This window comes from Garra rufa, chromosome 5 (genome assembly GCF_049309525.1).
Source record: "Garra rufa chromosome 5, GarRuf1.0, whole genome shotgun sequence".
Taxonomy (NCBI): Eukaryota; Metazoa; Chordata; class Actinopteri; order Cypriniformes; family Cyprinidae; genus Garra; species Garra rufa.
The window spans coordinates 55,450,529-55,471,902 of NC_133365.1; the positions used below are offsets into that span (position 1 = coordinate 55,450,529).

At 35.8% G+C, this 21,374-nt stretch overlaps 1 protein-coding gene across 1 annotated transcript; it reads right to left on the minus strand.

Moving 5' to 3' along the window:
* Nucleotides 1-2,789: 2,789 nt before the first annotated feature.
* Nucleotides 2,790-14,576, minus strand: lzts3a (leucine zipper, putative tumor suppressor family member 3a). Its single transcript, XM_073840926.1, has 5 exons — nt 13,962-14,576; nt 12,568-13,149; nt 10,815-11,135; nt 8,525-8,755; nt 2,790-6,982 (listed from the first exon to the last, which is right to left on the minus strand). The coding sequence occupies exons 1-5, from the start codon at nt 14,496-14,498 to the stop codon at nt 6,311-6,313; spliced, it is 2,343 nt and encodes a 780-aa protein (XP_073697027.1). The 5' UTR covers nt 14,499-14,576; the 3' UTR covers nt 2,790-6,310.
* Between the last annotated feature and the right edge of the window lie 6,798 nt (nt 14,577-21,374).

Below are 21,374 nucleotides of genomic sequence, written 5' to 3' on the forward strand. Positions count from 1 at the left end.
TTTGGCATAAAAGCAAAATTGATAATTATATATATGATTTTTGACAATGAATGACTAAAACTCAAAACAAATCACAAATAAGACAAAAATGTAAGCAATTACTAATTTAAAATAATGATTTCTTCTGTAGTTTAAACCTTGGTTAAAATACTTTTTATAAGAGATGTGTGCAGTCTATTTAAAAGCTGAGAAATGAAATGTTGCAGTTGTTGATTAATTGTTTATCCACACATTTATTTGAAAGGAAACCCATGAAAAGACACAGCTGTATTTTCTTATTCACATCTTTATTATTTAAATTAATATTTGCTAAGATATGCTTTTCCCAAGCAAATTCTGAAAAAAAAGAACGAAAGGAAAAAATGAAATGCTTACAAAAACCTCGGTGGCATCTGGAGAAGTGATGGAGAAAAGGGAAAAGACGCGGGGCTCTCCAATGTATGACTTTACAGCCGTGATATAGCCGATCGAAGGTTTGAAGATTCATATATGTATATTATATTCCTATATTAATAGTTTTGAAAAATAAAAGCTGACATGTCAGTCTCATTACTTCACAAAAGTATTCACACGCATTAGCTCGGTATATTTGGATAGAATAGTTCTGTACACATAAGGAACAGTGATATTTACATGCAGTCGACTGCCTTTGTCTCTACCAAGAACACAGCAGGACACAACAGAAGCACATAGCAGCAAATGTGGCCAAAGACAGCAGAGGTCCATCTAAAGCTTTCTCTCGTAACACCTAGTGTCATAAAGCTGCGATGATTATCTCAAATATGGCATGATAGAAAAGAAGAGGCACGAGCGTTGGGAAAAGCCTTGGGACCGGAGTTTTCCACGTCAAACTTTCTATTGCATTTCTACAGCGGAACACGTCCAGGGAGAAAAGAAATCGCTTGTTTGTGCTTGTTTCCGAGATATCTGCTGTGTTAAAGAAAAACATGGCAAAGTCATCCGGCTGCTTTGACGGAATAACTTCTCTAGCTTATTTCAAGACTTTGTGACAAAAGGTGTTCTGTGAAATGCGTTTGTCCCTCGTCAAAACCTGTAGTGCATTTGTTATCTGGCCGTGTTCGGAAAAGCATACAGCTGTACAACTTGTGCTGTTTCTATACAAGAGAGCACACTGCACACTACACACTGCATACTGCACGCTTGACCTCTTATTCCCAGTGGGATGACAGAACCATCATACAATTGTTCTTGATTTGCTTACAAACTTGTATTATTAAAAATGCAACATAGCAGTTTTTACTCTTAAGACACTAAATTGCACACTGCGTTCTCTTTCACAAAGATTATTTTCAATAGTAAGTAGTATTCAGTGCACATGGTATGCTATGGAAGCTTACTTCTGGAATGAAATAAACAAATAAAAAAGGTAATTGCATTTTTTAACCTCACAATTCTGACGTTTTTATATCGATGCAAACTTGTCATTGAGATAAACCACAAATAAATCACTTTTTTTTTTCATTTTTATCTCACAATCATGACTTTTTGCAAATCTTGCAATTCTTACAATTTTTCATTTTTTTGCAAAAAAAAAAAAGCCTTTAAATTATATTTATGATAGGAAATTTACTAAATATCTTTATGGAACATGATCTTTACTTAATATCCTAATGATTTTTGGCATAAAAGTATATATATATATATATATATATATATATATATATATATATATATAGATGCAATGAAATAAACACATAAAAAAGATAATTGCGCTTTTTTTACCTCACAATTCTGACATTTTTATATATAGATACAAACTTGTCATTGAGATAAATCACAAATAAATCATTTCTATTCCATTTTTAGCTCACAATCATCACTTTATATCTTGTAATTCTTTATTTTTTGCAAAATAATAGTCTTTAAAGTTGTCCAAATGAAGTTCTTAGCAATTACTAATCAAAAATTACGTTTTGATATGATTATGATAGGAAATTTACAAATTATCTTCATGAAAGATGATCTTTACTTAATATCCTAACTATTTTTGGCATATATATTTATATATTCTGACTTTTTTATACGAATAAAAACTTGTCATTGCGAGAATAAAATAAGAATTGTGAGATAAACCACAAATAAATCACAAATGTATTTATTATTCCATTTTATCTTACAATTATGACTTTATATCTTGCAATTCTTTATTTTTTGCAAAAAATAGCCTTTAAATTTGTCCAAATGAAGTAATTAGCAATGCATATTACTAATCAAAAATTACGTTTTGATATGTTTATGATAGGAAATTTACAAAATATCTTCATGGAACATGATCTTTACTTAATATACTAATGATTTTTGCCATAAAAGTATGTATATATAGCTTTTTTTTAGCTCACTTTTTTATATGAATACAAACCTGTCATTGCGAAAATAAAACAAGAATTGTGAGATAAATCACAAAATTATTTTTTATTCAATTTCTATCTCACAATAATGACTTTATAGCTTGCAATTCGTCGTTTTTTCAGAATTGCAAGAAAAAAGTCAGATTATCTGTATTTATTGAATATTTTCTTTTTCACAAAGTTTGTATGTCACAATAACTTTATCTCTTGCAATTCTTGATTTAAAAAAATTAAAGAAAAAAGTCAGATTGCAAGATAAAAGTCAGCTTTATTTTTTCTTATTCTGTGGCAGAAACAAGCTACACATTAAAAGAGTTAATAAAAGAGTTTTTATCTTACAATCTCACACAATCTTTTATCTCACAATTGTGAATTTATATCTTGCAATAATGACTTTATCCCATAATTCTGACATTCTAATTCTGTGGCGGAAACAAGCTTAACTATTTCTTTTCACAAAGTTTATAACACAATTCAAACTTTTTTCCACTTTGCAAGTTTCTGTCAGACAATTTTGAATTTATATCTTGCAATAATTACTGTATGAATCAATACTGAGCAAGAAAAACATCAGAATTGTAAGATAAAATGTCAAAATGGCTAGAATTGTAAATAAAAATATCATGAATATTATTTTTTCACAGATAAGTTTATATCTCAAATTTTTTTTGTTATATCTCGCAATAATGACATAATATTGCACAATTCTCACAAATTGCAAGTTTATATCTCACATTAATGACTTTATATTTTGCAATTCAGTCTGAAAAAAGTCAGGATTGAAAAGTTAAAATTGTGAGATAGAAAGTTGCAATTACCCCTTATTTTTATGTTTTTTTTTTTTTGTTTTTGTTTTTTTTTGCAAATTGTGATTTTCTATTCCTCCAGTTTGCATGTTTGTATTTAAATTTAAGTTTATATCTTATTATTTTGACTTTGTATCTCGCAATTCTTCATTTTCTCAACTCACGACTGCAAGGAAAAAAAGGTCAGAATTGTGAGATAAAAGTTACAATGCCTTTTTACGTTTTTTAACCTCTGGGCCTCTTTGTTTAGGAGTCACACTTGGCTGCTTCACGGTCAAAAGTGACCGAAGCCTTAAAAAGTTACTTTTTTTTTCAGGAAAATCAATTAAATAATTTTTGGTTCAATAATATTTTGTGATTATTATTTAGAATTTTGAGGAGTTTTTATGATACTGCACAACATTTATACAATGTTAATGAACATTTTTTTCCACTAGAATTAATCTGTATTTTTTGTATTTAATTATTTATTTATTATTTGTCAATAAATGCAACATTTCACATTAAAATTGCTTGATGTAGCTTTGCCAGTTTTCCGTATTTCCTATATGACCAACATAGGAAATTACATAGGAGTGACTATTTTTTTTTTTTTTTACCCTTTAACATATTCAAATCATGTCAGTGATTTTTTTGTGTGCTCACATATCTAATGCAACAAAAGTCACCAAGTGTAATCTTATTCTGATGAATACAATTTCAAAACATACAATTTTTTGGTCAAAAATGACCAAAGAGGCCCAGAAGGTTTGAATTCTGTGATGAAAATGAGGTTATTTTGCAATTTGGCCAAACTTCCCATTCATTCACCACACTGTAAATGCAAAGTCAAGCCACGCTCTTTGCACCGTGGGGAACTACATAGCGTGCAGTATGCTCTATTGAATGCACACTGCGGAAACAGCACGCGTTGTACGGCATTCTCAGTCCTCAACTAGCACACAACCCACATTTCAGTCTTCACAAACCCTTCCAATATTCCACGTGATTTGTGTGCACTGTGCACTTACTTCAAAACATTTAAATCATCACTTCAATCTACTGCATATGACATTTTTTAAAGTCAAATATTCTAAATGATACTTTCAGTAAGTATACATTGACACATATTATATGCTCTTTTTGGAAGAATGTAAAGTCATCTTCATGGACTAAATTCGAGATGGACCCGTCGCCCTCTGCACAGTTTTGGCTCAGCCGCCGTCCGTCTGTCTAGCAGCTTCATCAACCAAACCTCATTCAGTAGCTGTTGTTCACAACAACCGAGTCCTCGGTTAAAAGCAGGATGGTCTGAGACCGAAGCGTCAAGTGCACTAACATATTGACTTGTTTTTTTAATCTCAATCTCTCCTTCTAGTTTACTCTACATTGCTCAAAACATAGAAAAGGGCAAAAACAACATTCAGGTGATACAGTACGTTCTGAGTTGAAATGAATACACGTCCTCCGCCGCTGCTTTGGGCAATAGAGCAGGAGGGTTGAGCGCTCCTCTGTCCCGCACCAGGCCTCGGCCTACAAACATACTCTATTCAAGCACACGGATGCAAACGCAAACTCGGTTTCACTGCATTGCAACAATGCATTCTGAGTCTGATATGCCACCATTCGAAAGCTTGGGATCAGTAAGAATTCATATTTCTTATTCACCAAGGATGCATTAAATAGATGTGACAGTAAAACAAAAGATTTATATATGAAAAAAGCCGTTCTTTTGAACTTTATATTCATCAAAGAATCCTGAAAAATAAAATGCATCACAGTTTCCATGAAAATTAATTACAACTTAATATTAAGTGTAATTTAAACCGAAAATTCTGTAACTAATTTTTTTTATTTTGATTTCGTCATCAAAAAATACATTTTCTACATTCATTTTTTTTTTTTCATTTTGATTCAATTAGCTTAATATTGAGTGTCATTGTAACTGAAATTCTGTGTTAATTAATTTTTAAATTTATTACATCATTCATAATTAGTGTGCATTTTTTGTGTTATTTGATCTTTTTTATTCAGATTACACAGCTGAATATTGCTTGTAATTTAAACTAAAATTTCAAATTTAAATATGTATGACATTTAAAAATTTACTGTTGCATTTAATCTAAACTGAAATTTAAAACTAAAAAAAAAATATGTTGCATATAATTTAAATTGAAACGTCTGCATCTTTATTAAAAAGTAATTGATAATATTTAGACAATAGATATTTAAAATTAATTAGTACAACTTAATCTTTTGGTAACCAATTTAAACATTTGTGTTTATGCTACAAATTAAGTTTATCCAAGTCAGTGTAGTTTGTTGGTCAAGTTGTCGTAAGTCAAAAAGATTGATGCAAACTGTTGTATTCATTTTTTTGACCAGCCAAAACATTTGTTTTCAGAGTGTAGAATGATTTCTAAAGGATCATGTGACACTGAAGACTGGAGTAATGATGCTGAAAATTCAGCTTTGATAACAGAAATAAATTACATTTTAACAGATATGAACATAGAAAACAGCTATTTAAAATTGTAATAATATTTCACAGTTTTACTGCATTTTTAATTCAATAATTGCAGCCTTGCTGAGCAGAAGAGACCTTTGAAGAGACTGCATGAATAATCTGCTTCATTTGTCTTGCACGTCTGTATACTTGCGTAGAGTATGTTTCCGCGGCCCGACAAACATCCACATAAACACTCTCGAGACTGGCACTAAGATTTGGTCCTAAACGTGATGGCGCGTTGCATCTGAGCACCATGCGAGATCTTCACTTTAAGAGAAACTCCCTGCAGTTTTAGTCTAGTTTTGATTGTTTGAAGGCTGCAGAGAACAGAAGATGCTGTCATTAGCGCATCTCCGAAAGATGGTGACTTATTAATAGCCTAAACCCTCAAAGCGCCTGTAAAAACACAAAGCTGAAACAGTCTGTGAATCCCCATAAACCCCTGAGTGTTTTCCGCTTGGCTACTGACCTGCGGCCAGCTCCTCTGCACTAAACCAGCTGATAAGGCCACACACGCTCTCATAACTACCCAACGAACCTGCCCTCAACCCACACACCTGCCCCAGACAAGCAGGGCATCCTTGGACAGTCCTCGGAAGCGGTTTCGTTTTTGGATTGTACTGAATGCTATTGTAATCGGGGCTGCATCAGATCTCCGTCGACTCGATCCTCTCCAGTCGGGTCGGCACGGGCCACGGCGGAGCCAGCTGGTGCAGCTCCGGCAGCTTCTTCTCCTCCGCCGGCGGGGTGGGAGAGGTGAGCGATATGGAGACGGACACGGGGGGCTCCGGCAGCGGCGGCGGCGGAGGCCCCGGGGGCGAGGCGGGCGACGGCGTGACCATCTGGGCTCCCAGCTTGTCCACACGCTCCTCCAGCGCCTGGTTCTTCTGCAGCATCTCCACGTAGCTGAGCTGCAGCTGCGCTTGGTACTTCAGCACACGCTCTTTTTCATCCTGCCAGGTCTGGCGCTCCTGGGCGAAGGTGAGCGCCTGGCGTTCGCGCTGCTGTCGTTCCAGACGCAACTCGCCCTGCAGTCGCTCCAGCTGCCGCCGCAGGTCACCCGACTCCTGCCATTGCACCTTGGAGTCGTCGCTTTGCAGCGTGAGAAGCGAGTCGGGCGCTGGGAGCGCTGGAAGGGACGTGGGCGTCTCCGGAGGGGACAGAAGACGCTCTCGGCTGCGGGACGCCACTAGCTGACCCATTTCGGCCAGGCTGGGCTCGCTGGCACGACTGGAGCTGCTGCTGAGTTCACTGAGGGCTTTCTTCAGCCGTGTGACCTCTGTTTCAAACGCACTCAGCTTGTCTCGCAACACTGTCACCTACAGACACGGAAAGGGAAATACAGACATACAGTGCCTTGCAAAAGTATTCATACCCCTTCATTTTTTTCACATTTGGTTTTGTTGCAGCATTATGTTAAACTGCTTTAAAAGAGTTTTTCCCCACATCAATTTACACTCCATACACCACAATAATGACAAAGCAAAAACCAGATTTGTAAATTTGACAAATGTAAAAATAAAACACTGAAATAAGTAGATTGCATGAGTATTCATACCCTTAACTCAGTCCATAGTTGAAGCAGCTTTACAGCCTCAAGTGTTTTTGGGTCTGATGTGAGCATCTTTGCACATCTGCATTTGGCAATTATCTGCCATTCTTTGCCTCACCTTTTCACCTCTCCATCTCTGTCAGCTTGGACATTTTCTAGAGTCCTAGTTGTTCCAGTCGTCTTCCATTATGGAGAATGCTTCTGTCAACCTTCAATGCAGCAGATTTGTTTCTGAACTCTTCTCTAGATCATCGCCTTAACGCAAGTCTGTCACTGAGCTCTACAGGCAGTTATCTTGGTTTTTGCTCTGATATGCATTTTCAGCTGTTAGACCTTTTCTGAGAGGTGTGTGTCTTTCTAAATCAGACTCATTCAAATGAATTTGCCACAGTTTAACTCCACTCCAAGTGTAGGAACATCTAGAAGCAATATGAATGCTCCTGAGATAAATGAATACTATGAATACTTATGCAACGGGATTTTTAATAAACTTGCACAAATGTTAAAAACCTATTTTTTGCTTTGCCATTATGGAGTAGGGAGTGTAGATTGATGTGGGGAAAAAAGTAATTTAAAGTATTTTAACATAAAACAACATAACAAAATGTGAAAAAAATGAAGGGGTTTGAATAATTTCGCAAGGCACTGTATCGAGCAGACAATTTGGGGGGATTATCTAATGGCAATGTTTCTTATTAAAATAGCAATTGTTGTTTAAAATTCTGTCCAAAATAAGGGCTGCACAATTTTGTAATTGCATATCATTATGACCATGTTGTGTATGTTGGTATGTTTCCAGCCAAAATATAGCCAAAAAATATCCAAAATTCTAAAAATTCTTAAATAAAGAAGGATTTTCTAGGAAAAAATTATTCTCGTTTTCAGAAAAAACTCCTTTTCCTGAAAACAAAATTCTTGTTTTAAGAATTTGTAGATATTTTGGCTGCAAACAAGACAAAAAATCCAAGTAAGAAAAGCATTTTTTGCAGTGTAGATAGTCACAAAGGTCAACATTCAATGGAATAATATACTGTGTACAAAACAAAATAAAAATTGTTTTTTAAGTGATTCAAAAGAATCACTTCATAAGAGTCATTGAGTTCTGAATCAGACTGAATGCTCACACCATTTGTTTGTTTGTTGCAGTGAGAACATCACAATGTACAGGCTGTCTGTTTATTGTCTTTATATTATTTTATGGCATCTAGTCCTTCTCCATCATAACATTTAATTCCCACTGCAAAATACATAACTCGCATCAAACATTATATTTGTGTTGCTCGGATGCTTTTAGACACAGCGTTGGTACCTCAGCCAGCATGGTCTGCAGCTCAGCCTCGCAGCGCTCCAGCTCCAGGGTTTTGGTGCAGAAGGACTCTTTGAGACTGATCTCGGCCTCCTCTCGCTCTCTCAGCTGGGCATTGAGGTCTTTCAGCTGCCCTCGCAGGGCCACCATCTCTCCGGCCCGCTGCGTCACCTCGCCCTGACTCTCCCGCAGCTGCTGCTTCAGCAGAGAGATCTCACCTGCCTTCTGACACACCTGCACACACGCGTCACATACTGTCAGACTACTGGACCTTGCATGCAAAAGCAACAAATATGTCACTATACTATAGCTAATGTTTCACTGGTGCTTTAAGGATTTCATGAAATACATTATGATGTGATAAAAATCATCTACTACTATAACATAGTGAAATATTTGTTTTGACTAGCAGTCAAAAGTTTGGAATAATTAAGAAGTTTTTGTCTCTCCTGCTCACCAAGGCTGCATTTATTTAATCAAAAATACAGTAAAAATGGTTAAATATTATTACAATTTGAATAACATCTTTTTATATGAATATATAATAAAATGTAATTTATTCCTGTAAACAAAGCTGAATTTTCAGCATCATTACGGCAGTCTTCAAGATGATCCTTTAGAAATCATTCTAATATGCTGATTGTGCTGAATAATTATTATAATTGGCGCTCATTTATTAATAATGCTTCTTATTTTATTGTTGTTCATGTTTTGTGGATTTTTTCAGGACTCTTTGGTTGATAAAAAGGTCAAAAGGACAGCATTTATTTATAAATAGAAATCTTTTGTAACATAATTTACCAAACCCTACATTTCAAAAGTGATTTAATGAACTTATTAACATATTTTTTAAAATATGCAAAAGCCTCTAAGTGCTGTTTGAAATTTTCTTTTAAAATTAGCGTTTTTATCAGGCTCCAGTAATTTCACTCTAATAGCAATTAATAGAGTATTTTCATTGCCATTGAAGTGAAATAACAACATAAATATAGGAACCTGATAAAAATGTTCATTTTTGAATAAGACTTCAAATGGCATTTAGAGGCTTTTGCAACTGAACTCTTCATATATACTTTTTATATAAGATTTCATAAAATCACAGATAATATTTTTACTCTTCTCATTCTAGAGTATTTTACAAAAGTCTGTTTTATAAACATAATTTTAGTCCATCTTCAAGGAAGAGAAAGACTGCAAAATTAAGTGAGGTTTACATTTTAAAAAACTAAAATATCAGTCAATAGGGTCAGATGAATCAATTTTTCTAACTCCATATTCATATTTTTTGGGTTTTGTTCACTTCATTTTGACCAATTTATCTCAGTCTTGTTATCCAATGTCATTTTGCATCTCAAGTAAATGTATCTTGATTTAATCAGTGTTGGGGAAAGTTACTTTTAAAAGTAATACACTACAATATTGAGTTACTCCCTAAAAAAGTAACTAATTACATTACTTCGTTAGTTTTTATGGAAAGTAATGCGTTACATTACTTTTTCATAACTTTTTAAATCTGGGCAGGGCTTGCTTGTTTGTTTCTAATATAAAAAGTTGTATTTTTGTCAATTGTAAAAGCCTTTTGACACCAAAAGCCTCAGGTTTAGAGAAAAGTAAATTGACGTCTGTACAGCAGACCACAGAGGAAAATGTCAACTCTTCAGCAATAAAAAAAAAGGAAAACAAATGATTATCTTGAGTCATTTCTGCTTATTACACTGTAAAAAGTTGTCACCAGTTTCAACTTAAAAACTTAAGTTCAGCAGCTGCCTTAACATTTTAAGTTAAATCAACTTAAAAGTAAAAGTCATTTTAACTAATTTTATTGTCGTGAGTTGAAATGACTTGTAGTTTTCAGTTGATTTAACTTAAAATTTTAAGGCAGCTGCTGAACTTAAGTTTTTAAGTTGAAACTGGTGAAATCTTTTTACAGTGTAGTATGGATGAATTGGATCATCGAAGGTGGGCAGCAAAGACATCGGTTAATAAAATGGGATTAAATACACATATCACATATTTAATTATTGCAGGTTTGGGTTGAATTTCACTGTTTTTATTCATCTTGAAGAACACTGGATCTGTTTTTTTAGTGAGTGAGAGGAATTAATGCATGTTCACATTTATTCTAGAACTAAAGTAACATCTTACTCACAATTTCTCTCAACATGGGGACAGGAGAGCTTTTAATCAATAAATGGGGGGGAAAGTAACTGGCGTTACTTATTTGAAAAAGATGTTATTCTCAAAACAAACTAAAACTCCATCCGTGATTTGCTGTCAGACGAGTCTCTCTTACCTCCCACTTGGTCTCCTCCAGTCTGGGCAGGATATCAGCCTGCTCCTTCCTGAAGTCCAAGCACTTCTTCTCCAGCTCCTCTCTCTGAGCGAGCAGCAGCGTCATCTCGTCCTGCAGCCGCCGCTTGTCCTGCTGCATTCGGGCGATCTGCGCCTGCAGGGCCTGCTGTGTGCGCTGGGCCCGTCGGGTCACCTGCTGCAGCCGTCCGGCGTAGTTCTGCCTCAGCTCCTCCATCTCACGCTCCCACACGCGCTGCTTCTCCTCGAACACCTGCACGATGGCCGCCTCGCTCTGGTCCAGGTTACGCCGCATGTGAATCACCTGAGAGGAGGGCAGAAAGGCCGAAATACGCCGGAACACGGTCTCAAACAATGCAAGCTTGATTTGATGCACTGTTGCATGCTCACAGCATTGTCAGATTGCAATTCATAATGCATCTAAAAATAATACATTTAATCATGTAAAAAGCACATGTAGATTCCAGGTGGAAAACTTCTATTTAGGTTTAGTTAAACTTGCTGGCCTACTTGTATGCTTTTGAGCAGGTCTGTTAAAAATGCAATTCAAAAGTCATATCCAATATGTGACCCTGGACCACAAAACCAGTCATAAGGTTAAATTTGACAAAACTGAGATTTATACATCACATGAAAGCTCAATAAATGAGCTTTCTATTGATGTATGGTTTGTTAGGATAGGACAATATTTGACTGAGATACATCTATTTGAAATCAGAAATCTGAGGATGCAAAAAAATCAAAAAGACTGAGAAAAATCACCTTTAAAGTTGTCCAAATTAGGTTCTTAACAATGCATATTACAAATCAAAAATTACATTTTGATATGTTTACAGTAGGAATTTTACAAAAAATCTTCATGGAACATGATCTTTACTTAATTTCTGAATGATTTTTGGCATAAAAGAAAAATCAAAAATTTTGACCCATGCAATGTATTTTTGGCTATTGCTACAAATATACCCCAGCGACTTAAGACTGGTTTTGTGGTCCAGGGTCACATATGTTAATAATAATGATAATAAAAATATCCAATGGTGTATGCAAAATTAAATTAAGGCGAGACACTGCAGGTGAATAGGGTAAAAAATTAACTAATAGTTTTCAGTTTACCCAGTTGATTGATTACACTGGTAATTGCAAACATTTTTCATATTACAAGTTTGCTAATATGTTAGGTTTAAATATGCAAATGGAATATTATTTAATGAAATATGCAAAAAATTCTTTTCATTTTTTTTTTTGACATTTTAGTCAAAAAAGTCAACAGTTTTTAGAGGGAATTTTGGGTATCTAATTTTTGTCATAATTTAGAAAATAATTATATTGCACAATTTTGGGGGGAATAAAATGTTGTGTATAATTAAGCAAATTATTTACGAACAAATCCCTCTGTAAAAACCTAGGACAATATTTGAAAATCTTAAATCTGAGGGTGCAAAAAAATATTGAGAAAATCACCCTTAAAGTTGTCCAAATGAAGTTTTTAGCAATGCATATTACAAATCAAAAATTAAGTATTAATATATTTACAGTAGAACATTAACAAAACATCTTCATGGAACATGATCTTTACTTATTACCCTAATGATTTTTGGCCCAAACAATGTATTTTTGGCTATTGCTACAAATATACCCGTGCTACTTAAGACTGGGTTTGTGCTCCAGGTTCACACACACACACACACACACACATATATATATATAATGTTAATGAAATGATAAAGTTCTGTCACCTTACTTACTTCTTGTTCTCTCTCCCACAGACGGTCCTCCAGGTCCTGAATCACGTCGTCGGAGGACGGAGAGGGTCTCAGGGGCGCGGGAGCGTCGTTCAGGTGACTAAGGCGCTGGTACGAGGAGGAGCTCTTGCCTGAGGAGGAGCGGCCGCTGTCCGAGGCACTGAGGCCGTTCTGGTAGCCCGGTTTGTCCAGTTTGTCCAGGACGACGGTGCCCAGCCGGTTGATGTGGCTGGTGGAGGCACTGAGGGGTCCGAGCGCCGGCGGCGGGCCGTAGCTGGAGCCCGTGTACGTGGGTAGACTGGTCAGAGAGTTCCTCCCGGAGTCCGACAGACTGCCCTGTCCGGCTCGGCCTGCGCCGGCGTGTGTCCCGCGGCTGCTGGGACTGTCCTGGTCCCACTGTTGGCCAGACCCATTCGGACCCCCCCTCTCGCCTCCGCTGCCGCCGCTGCCACTGCTGCCCGGACCGCCGGCCGTCCCGGAGCTGGTCTGGAGGGGACACACCAGGTTCTGCATGGAGTGAAAGCTCTTGGGCACCACGGGTTTGAAGGCTGACGGACGCACCAAAGAGTCATTGGTCTGCAGAGACAGACATTCATCTGAGCAATAGCATCAAATACAGAGTTCAGTTTTTATTTTTTTTTATAATTTTATTATATATATATGGGTCAAAGACGTAAAAGGGTTTAAATATAAAACAATAAGTGTAATACTGTTTTACATTGTTGTTGTTTTTCCAAAAAAATAATAAAACGCTTTCTGTTTAATTTCATTGCCTTTTTGTTTTGTTCTTTTTTAGAAAAAATTAATATCATACATTTTTCCTTAGTTTACAGAAGACACCCACTAAAATGTCATTCAGTGTAACAATCTTGTCAGGCATAACAAACAAAAATCTATTTATTACATTTTAAAAGATGAATTACTTACTTATTATATATATACACACACACACACACACATTGCATATATTTATTTAATTAAAATTGTTACCTCATAATTTTGACTTTTTATCTCAGAATTGTGGATTTGTAACTTGCTCATCATTGCCACTTTTAATAGCCGAATTATGACATGTCATCTCATAATTATAACTTAGTGTTTCATCATTTTGCCTTTTATCTCACAATTATGATTTAGTAGCCACTGTATCTCATAATTTCAGTTTTTAATTACATCATTTTGACTTCTTATTTCATCATTATTATGTCATGAGTTTTTACCTCAATTCTCATCTCATAATTTCAACTTTTTATGACACAATCATGATTCATCAAAGCAGGTCTTCCAGGGCTGGGTATTTTCTAGTGTTTTTATATTGCACCACCACAAAACACACTGAACGATGCATGACTTACATCTTCTGCTGAACACGGTGGATGTTGGCGTACCTGTGCGTGCTCGAGCTTTCCGGAGACGGGCAGGATGTTGGGCGGGTTGTGATTATCGGGTTTGGCTTTGCTCTTGTCCTTGTGCGGCGGCGGCGGCTGCGGTGGAGCTTGATGGCTGCCGTTCTTGTCGTTGTTCAGCACGATGTTGTTCCCGCACAGGTCCAGACTCTCTCCACGCCTGTGTCCTTCCCTCCGCGCCCCGTTGGCGAACACCACGTTAGACACAAGCCTTTCGCCGTTGAGCGTCTGCTGGCGGTTGGCGTTGTGCGGTGCGATGCGCTCCGCTTCGGCGCGGTTGCGGGCGTTAGTGTGGTAATCCCTCTCGGCGTTGTAGCTGTGCTCGTCGGCGGAGACGCCCTTGGTCTTGGTGCTGGGGCCGGGGATGCGCTCTGCACTGAAGCTGCGGTCGTCCAGGCGACGGCGGGCCGAGGCGGGGGGCGGTGGGGCCGCCAGCGGGCCGTTGGGGGTGGTTCGGGTGCCCACGCTGCGCATGGTGATGGGCCGCTGACTGGAGGCCCCGCTCCCTACGCTGCCCATGCCAGGAGCCTCGAGCGCTTCACTCCACCGCCCACAGCGCCAGCACACACGGGCATGAAGGGGAAGTGAGCCGGGTCACACACACTGCAACACAAAACACTGCATTAGTGGCCTTATTCACTGTATACCACACAATAGAAGTCTTACAGGAGAAGTTCACTTCCAGAACTAAAATTTACAGATAATCGCACCCTTGTCATCCAAGATGTTAATGTCTTTCTTTCTTCAGTCATAAAGAAATGATGTTTTTTGGAAACATTTCAGGATTTCTCTCCATATAGTGGACTTCTATGAACTTCAAAACTGCAGTTTATATGCTGCTTCAAAGGGCTCTAAATGATCCCAGCTGAGGAAGAAGGGTTTTATCTGGCGAAACGCTTTAGTACAGTTTAATAGTTAGGGTATGTCTAAAAACTCATCTAAACCTCTTATTTCCTCCTCCAGCTTCAAAATCATACATCGCTGCAGAAGTAACAACCCAGTGTTTACAAAGTGAACATACAAAGAAGGTCAAACATTCTTTACAAAAAAAAAAGTAGAATGATTTTGAAGCTGGAGGAGAAAATTACGCCTGTTTCACACATACTCCGTATGCAGTGCATATTTTTTTCCAGCAGTGCGTTCCAGAAGCGGTGCGTTTGCAGCAGTGCAGTGATCATTTCCACACCGTTTTTTTACTGTGCTGCATGCGCTGAATTAAAGTGACAGCGCATTGTTCTCCGTAAAAATGAACTTGATTGACACGGAAATGTAGTGATCACACCATAAACGCATATAAATCATGTCTACTGTGTTTCACAGTCAACACGAGGCTTTTTGGCTAGGTTTAAAACAAGGAAAAGTGCACTTTTAAATAAACAAGGCAACATAATAGATGCACTCGTGGAGGTAGAAAAGAAAAGTTATTTAAGGGATTGCTTTAGTTAATAAAGATTTAAAGGACCGACGTTTCTGTCTGTGGTAAGATTTAATATAAAATATTTGTTATTTGTGAAGCTATATGCTACATATGCTGTGTGTTGCAACAAATTTAGAAGTCAAGTGCATTGAATAATACGTTGTTTATATTTATTGAGTTTAAACGTGAATATGTCTATAAACGGTTGTATTACTGTACTATGATGAAAGAGGATCACAATTCTGAAAAATCACGTTTGGATTTAAAATCAAAACAACGGATAAATGTTGTGTTTGTGGTAAACAGCCGCGGATCAGGAACGGACTGCAAACGCGTCCTGTGTGAAAGCAAAATGAGTCCGTGCTGCTTCTGCACTGCATACGTAACGCACACGGACTGCAGACGGAGTATGTGTGAAACAGGCGTTAGATGGGAGTTTTTAGACATACCCTAACTGTATTAAACTGTACTTAAACTTTTCGCCAGATAAAACCCTTCTTCCTCAGCTGGGATCATTTAGAGCCCTTTGAAGCTGCATATAAGCTGCATTTTTGAAGTTCAAACTCGGGGGCACCATAGAAGTCCACTATAGGTTTTTTTTTTTATGTACCCTAACTGTCTTGAACTGGAATACATAGAGTTTAAGTAGAGCTAGACAAGACGAGCGTTTGAGATTAAACAGTATATGAAATGTAAGATTTTTTTTGTTTTGTTTTTTAACGATTGTTTTACTAGATAAGACCCTTCTTCCTCGGAAAGACATGAACTTCTTGGATGACAAGGGGGTGAGTACATTATCTGTACATTTTTGTTCTGGAAATGAACTACTGCAGTGAAAATTCTTTCATCATTTACTCATGTTTTTTCCAAACCTGTATGAGTTTATTTCTTCAGTTGAGCATAAAAGAAGGTATTTTGAAGAATGTGCGTAACCAAAGAGTTGATGTATGAAAAATATACTGTGGAAGTCAATGGGGACCAGAAATTCATACGGGTTGAGTAAATGATGACAGAATTTTAATTTCTGCATGAACTATTTCTTTAAAGGCACAAATGTGACGCTGGACCACAAAACCAGTCGTAAGTAGCACAAGCTGGGTGAAAATGATCTATTTTATAATAAGTAAATATCATGTTCCATGAAGACCTTTTTTTAAATCTCCTACCATAAATATATCAAAACCTAATTTTTGATTAGTAATATGCATTGCTAAGAACTTCATTTGGACAACTTTAAAGGCGATTTTTTCAATATTTTGATTATTTTGCATCCTCAGATTCCAGATTTTCAAATAGTTGTATCTCGGCCAAATATTGTCCTATCCTAACAAACCATACATCAATGAAAAGCTTATTTATTCAGCTTTCAGGTGTATTAATTAACATAATAAACCTAAGACTGGTTTTGTGGTCCAGGGTCACATATGTTGCTGAACACATAATTTAGTGAATCAGATTGACTGGTTTTGTCTTTTTTTTTTCTGCTGAACCCACTGACATCAAAGTGTTCTTAAAGTCCCAATGAGATTTAAGTTAATATCTGTATAATTTATCAACACATTCACATATTCATGGTTCTCTGATAATGATTCCTGATTTAATGATCACATGTAAACAAATAAAATATTATTATGACTTTGAATACAAATTATGAAATATAATGCATACAGTATAACTGATATAAAATATGAATTATGACTTATACATGAATATATAAATATCACTCGTGAAAAAATAATTCCAAGACCAAGTCAAAACGATTAAAGCTAAATATTGTTTTTAATATTTTATCAACCAATTAACACCGTTAGGTGTAACCCTAACCCAACCGTTTGTGGTTCTCTGATGTAAGTTAATGGTCACATGACATCCAGGGAAACAAATATAATAACAATAAGACTTAGAATATAAATTATACACTATATGCAGAATACAAAGTTTACTTAACATATCATAATTTTGACTTTTTATCTCGTAATTATGTACTTAGTAATAATCAAATTAACTTTTTTGTTAGATGAACCCATTTGAACTAAAATATATTCTTGAATATTTTACTAATTGATCAACACATCTGCATGCAATGGTTTCTGATGCTGCTTAATGGTCACATGAAATGTAAGTAAACCAATAAAATATTGAATCTTTTTTCGGTAGGTTATTTTTATTTTTTTCACTTTAATTTATTTAAAATAAAATATAAAATCTGTTTTATTGTTTTATTTTGACCTTTTTATGATTTATTTAATTACACTTTAGTTTAAAAAAAATGGTTTTTCCCAATAATGCTATAGCAAGTGATACTAAAAAACCTTTCAGTTTAGTGTGAAGAACTTTTTTTTAATATAATCTAAAGAACTCTTTTCCATTATATAGAAATTTTTGTGCAATGGAAAGATTCCATAGATGTTCAAGGATCTTCAGTGAACCATCGATGCCAATAAAGAACCTTTATTTTTAAGAATGTATTAGTTTTTCATCAACTTCTGAACCCCAGGAAAATCTGCCATTTGCACACGTTTTGAATTAAAAATGACATATTTTAGAATGCTGTGTTGTGCAAAGGACACAAGGACAGCAGTCCAACACATGTTGCTCATGTTTACATAGAAAAACAACCAAAAAACAGTGCGAACAGTGTAAATGGCTGTGCAGTAAAAACACTGGAGCACTGGATTGAGCAATAACAATACAATCAGCTGCTTTATTATATTACAATCGCAGCATTACTACAATAAATGTAGACTAGCATGTGCCACATGTACAGTACCAAAAAACAGTTTAAACATTCATAGTGGAATAAACGGATGATATACTAACAGCTCAAGAGAAAGGAAACAGTCGTAAATAAACAACATACGTGCATCCTTTGAGAATTATAAAGGCAGAACTGCTTCCTCCTCGTGCTGAACGTTTATCAGACCTCTCAAAAACCTGACTGAAAGTTCTCATGCCAATAATGAAAGAAAAAGACAGTGAGGAGCTTCTCCAGGTAACAGTCGTGTGAAGCGCATGCGTGTGTGTGTGTGTAAACATCAACGTGGATCTGTTTCAGTGAAACTGCACCCTGACTGTGATGATCTCTGTAGTTAAACATTAACCAAACACTGAGCAAATCTGACAAGATTCTGAAGTGTGATTGTGATTGTAAATCCTGCAAACAAAGGCAGTGTTCACATTCAGCTCCAAGACAGATCTGTTTCTAAATGACAGTGTGAACAGCAAAAATTCAGATCTTGGCCGCTTTCATTTGTAATAAACAAATTGCAAACATATTCAGATTTCTGCTGTGTGAACGTTGATCAATCAAACTGAACATTCCCTATAATTGCATGCTTGATTTGCTCTTACTTTTGTGTTAATCATAAAAAACATTTATGAATTGCATTATATAAAGAATCCTACACTCTTAAAAATAAAGGTGCTTCACGATGCCCTAGAAGAACCTTTCTTGTCTAAATGGTTCCATAAAGAACCTTAAACATCTGAAGAACCTTTCTGTTTCATAAAAGGTTCTTTGTGGTGAAAGAAGGTTCTTCAGATTATAAAAAGGTAAGAAAGAGATGGTTCTTTAAAGATCCTTTGACTTTCTATGGCACTGCTTGAAGAACCTTTTAAAACACCTTTATTTTTAAGAGTGTAGAGGACTTTTTACAGGCTCCTATGTCATTTCTAAGTTTTAATTGAGTCTGCAGTGAATGGGTGCCGTCAGAATGAGATTCCAAACAGCTGATAAAAAACTCACAATAATCCACAAGTAATCCACACCACTCCAGTCCATCAGTTAACATCTTGAGAAGACAAAAGCTAAAAAAATTCCATCATTAAGACGTTTTTAACTAAAATACAATCCTAAAAATAAAGTTCTTTTTGGGCATCAATGGTTCCATGAAGAACCTTGAACATCCATGGAAGCTTTCAAATGCAGAAAAGGTTCTTTATAACCAAAGATAATTCGATTTTTAAAATGTTCTTCAAAATGGTTCTTTTGAAGAAACTGTTCACTGAAAAAACTGCATCACTGCAAAAACACCCTTTTGAAACCTTTATTTTTTAAATTTTACCATAATCCATAATAACGCTCCCTCCAGTGAAAATGTTCATCTCATGTTGTCTCTCATATTAAAATCCAGCCACATAGTTGTTTAGAGCTGTTTTGGCTTGTAATCAGTGCTCCATCTGTGCAGATTTCTCTCCTGATTCAGAAAAAAAAAACACTTTTTCACTGGAGGAAGCGCTATTATAGATTATGGACTTGTATTTTAGTTAAAAACGTCTTAATGATAGATTTGTTTCGGCTTTTGTCTTGTCAAGATGTTAACTGATGGACTGGAGTGGTGTGGATTATTGTGATGTTTTTATCAGCTGTTTAGACTCTCATTCTGACGGCACCCATTCACTCCAGAGGATTCGTTGCTGAGCAAGTGATAGAATGACACATTTCTCCAAATCTGATGAAGAAACAAACTCATCCTAATCTTGGATGACCTGAGGGTGAACACAGTTTCAGCACATTTTCATTTTTGGGTGAACTATTTCTTTAGGTATTAGTTTTTCATAAAAATAGACTTGAACGAGTCGCTAATCATCATTCATTAAGAGTATACAGAGCTGAAAAATGTGACCCTAGACTACAAAACCAGTCATAAGTGGCATGGGAATATTTGTAGCAAAAGCCAAAAATACACTGAATGGGTCAAAATGATCGATTTTTATATTATGGCAAAAAATATTAGAATAGAAAGATCATGTTTCATGAAGATATTTAGTACATTTCCTACTGTAAATATATCAAATATATATCAAAACTTTAAAGGTGATTTTCTCAATATTTAGTTTTTTTATACCCTCAAATTGCATATTTTAAAATAGTTGTATCTCTGCCAAATATCCTTTCCTAACAAACCATACATCAATAGAAAGCTTATTCAGCTTTCGGATGATGTATAAATGTCAATTTAAAAAAATGTACCCTTATGACTGGTTTTGAGGTCCAGGGTCACATAAGAATGTGAAGCAGCTCAGCTTATCTAATGAGAAACATTTGAGATTATATTAAGATTTCTGACTTTTGATACCATCATTTTACCCCAGTACTTTTTTGAAAGGGTAAAATGCGACCCTAAACCTCAAAACCAGTCTTAAGTAGCACGGGTATATTTAGCAATAGCCAAAAATACACTGTATGGGTCAAAATTATCGATTTGTTTTTTTTTTATGCCAAAAATCATTAGGATATTAAGATCATGTTCCATGAAGGTATTTTGTAAATTTCTTACCGTAAATATATCATAACCTAATTTTTAATTAGTAATATGCATCGCTAAGAACTTCATTTGAACAACTTTAAAGGTGATTTTCTCACCCTCAGATTCTAGATTCTCAGATAGTTGCATCTTGGCCAAATATTGTACTATCCTAACAAACTATACATTTTAAAAACTGACCCTCTTGACTGGTTTTGTGGTCTATATAGGGTCACAAATAAGCTACAATGTATCAAAGAATGAACAGTGTTAGACTGTAGCAACATCCAACATTAAAAATAAAACTCACATGACTGCTCAGCTCTTGTCTAATGCACATAGATCTATATAACAGCATTTAATGAGTTCCATATATGTGACCCTGGATCACAAAACCAGTCATAAGGGTCCTTTTTTAATTTCAATTTATATATCATCTGAAAGCTGAATAAATAAGCTGTCCATTGCAATGATGTATGATTTGTTAGGACACGACAATGTTTGCCTGAAAATTTGGAATCTCAGGATGCAAAAAATTCTAAATATTGAGAAAATCACCTTTAAAGTTGTCCAAATGAAGTTCTTAGCAATGCATATTACTAATTAATAATTACGTTTTCATAAATATACAGTAGGAAATGTACAAAATATATTCATGGAACATGATCTTTTCTTAATATCCTAATGATTTCTGGCATTAAATAAAAATTTAACCCATACAATTTTGGATAT

Excerpts from the sequence above, each read along its gene's own strand:
- lzts3a (XM_073840926.1), bottom strand. The coding sequence starts at position 14,498 with ATGGGCAGCGTAGGGAGCGGGGCCTCCAGTCAGCGGCCCATCACCATG. Across the intron at positions 8,756-10,814 it reads TGGAGGAGACCAAGTGGGAG|GTGTGTCAGAAGGCAGGTGA; the intron begins GTAAGAGAGACT and ends GCGTGTGTGCAG. Across the intron at positions 6,983-8,524 it reads TGCAGACCATGCTGGCTGAG|GTGACAGTGTTGCGAGACAA; the intron begins GTACCAACGCTG and ends CCGTGTCTGTAG.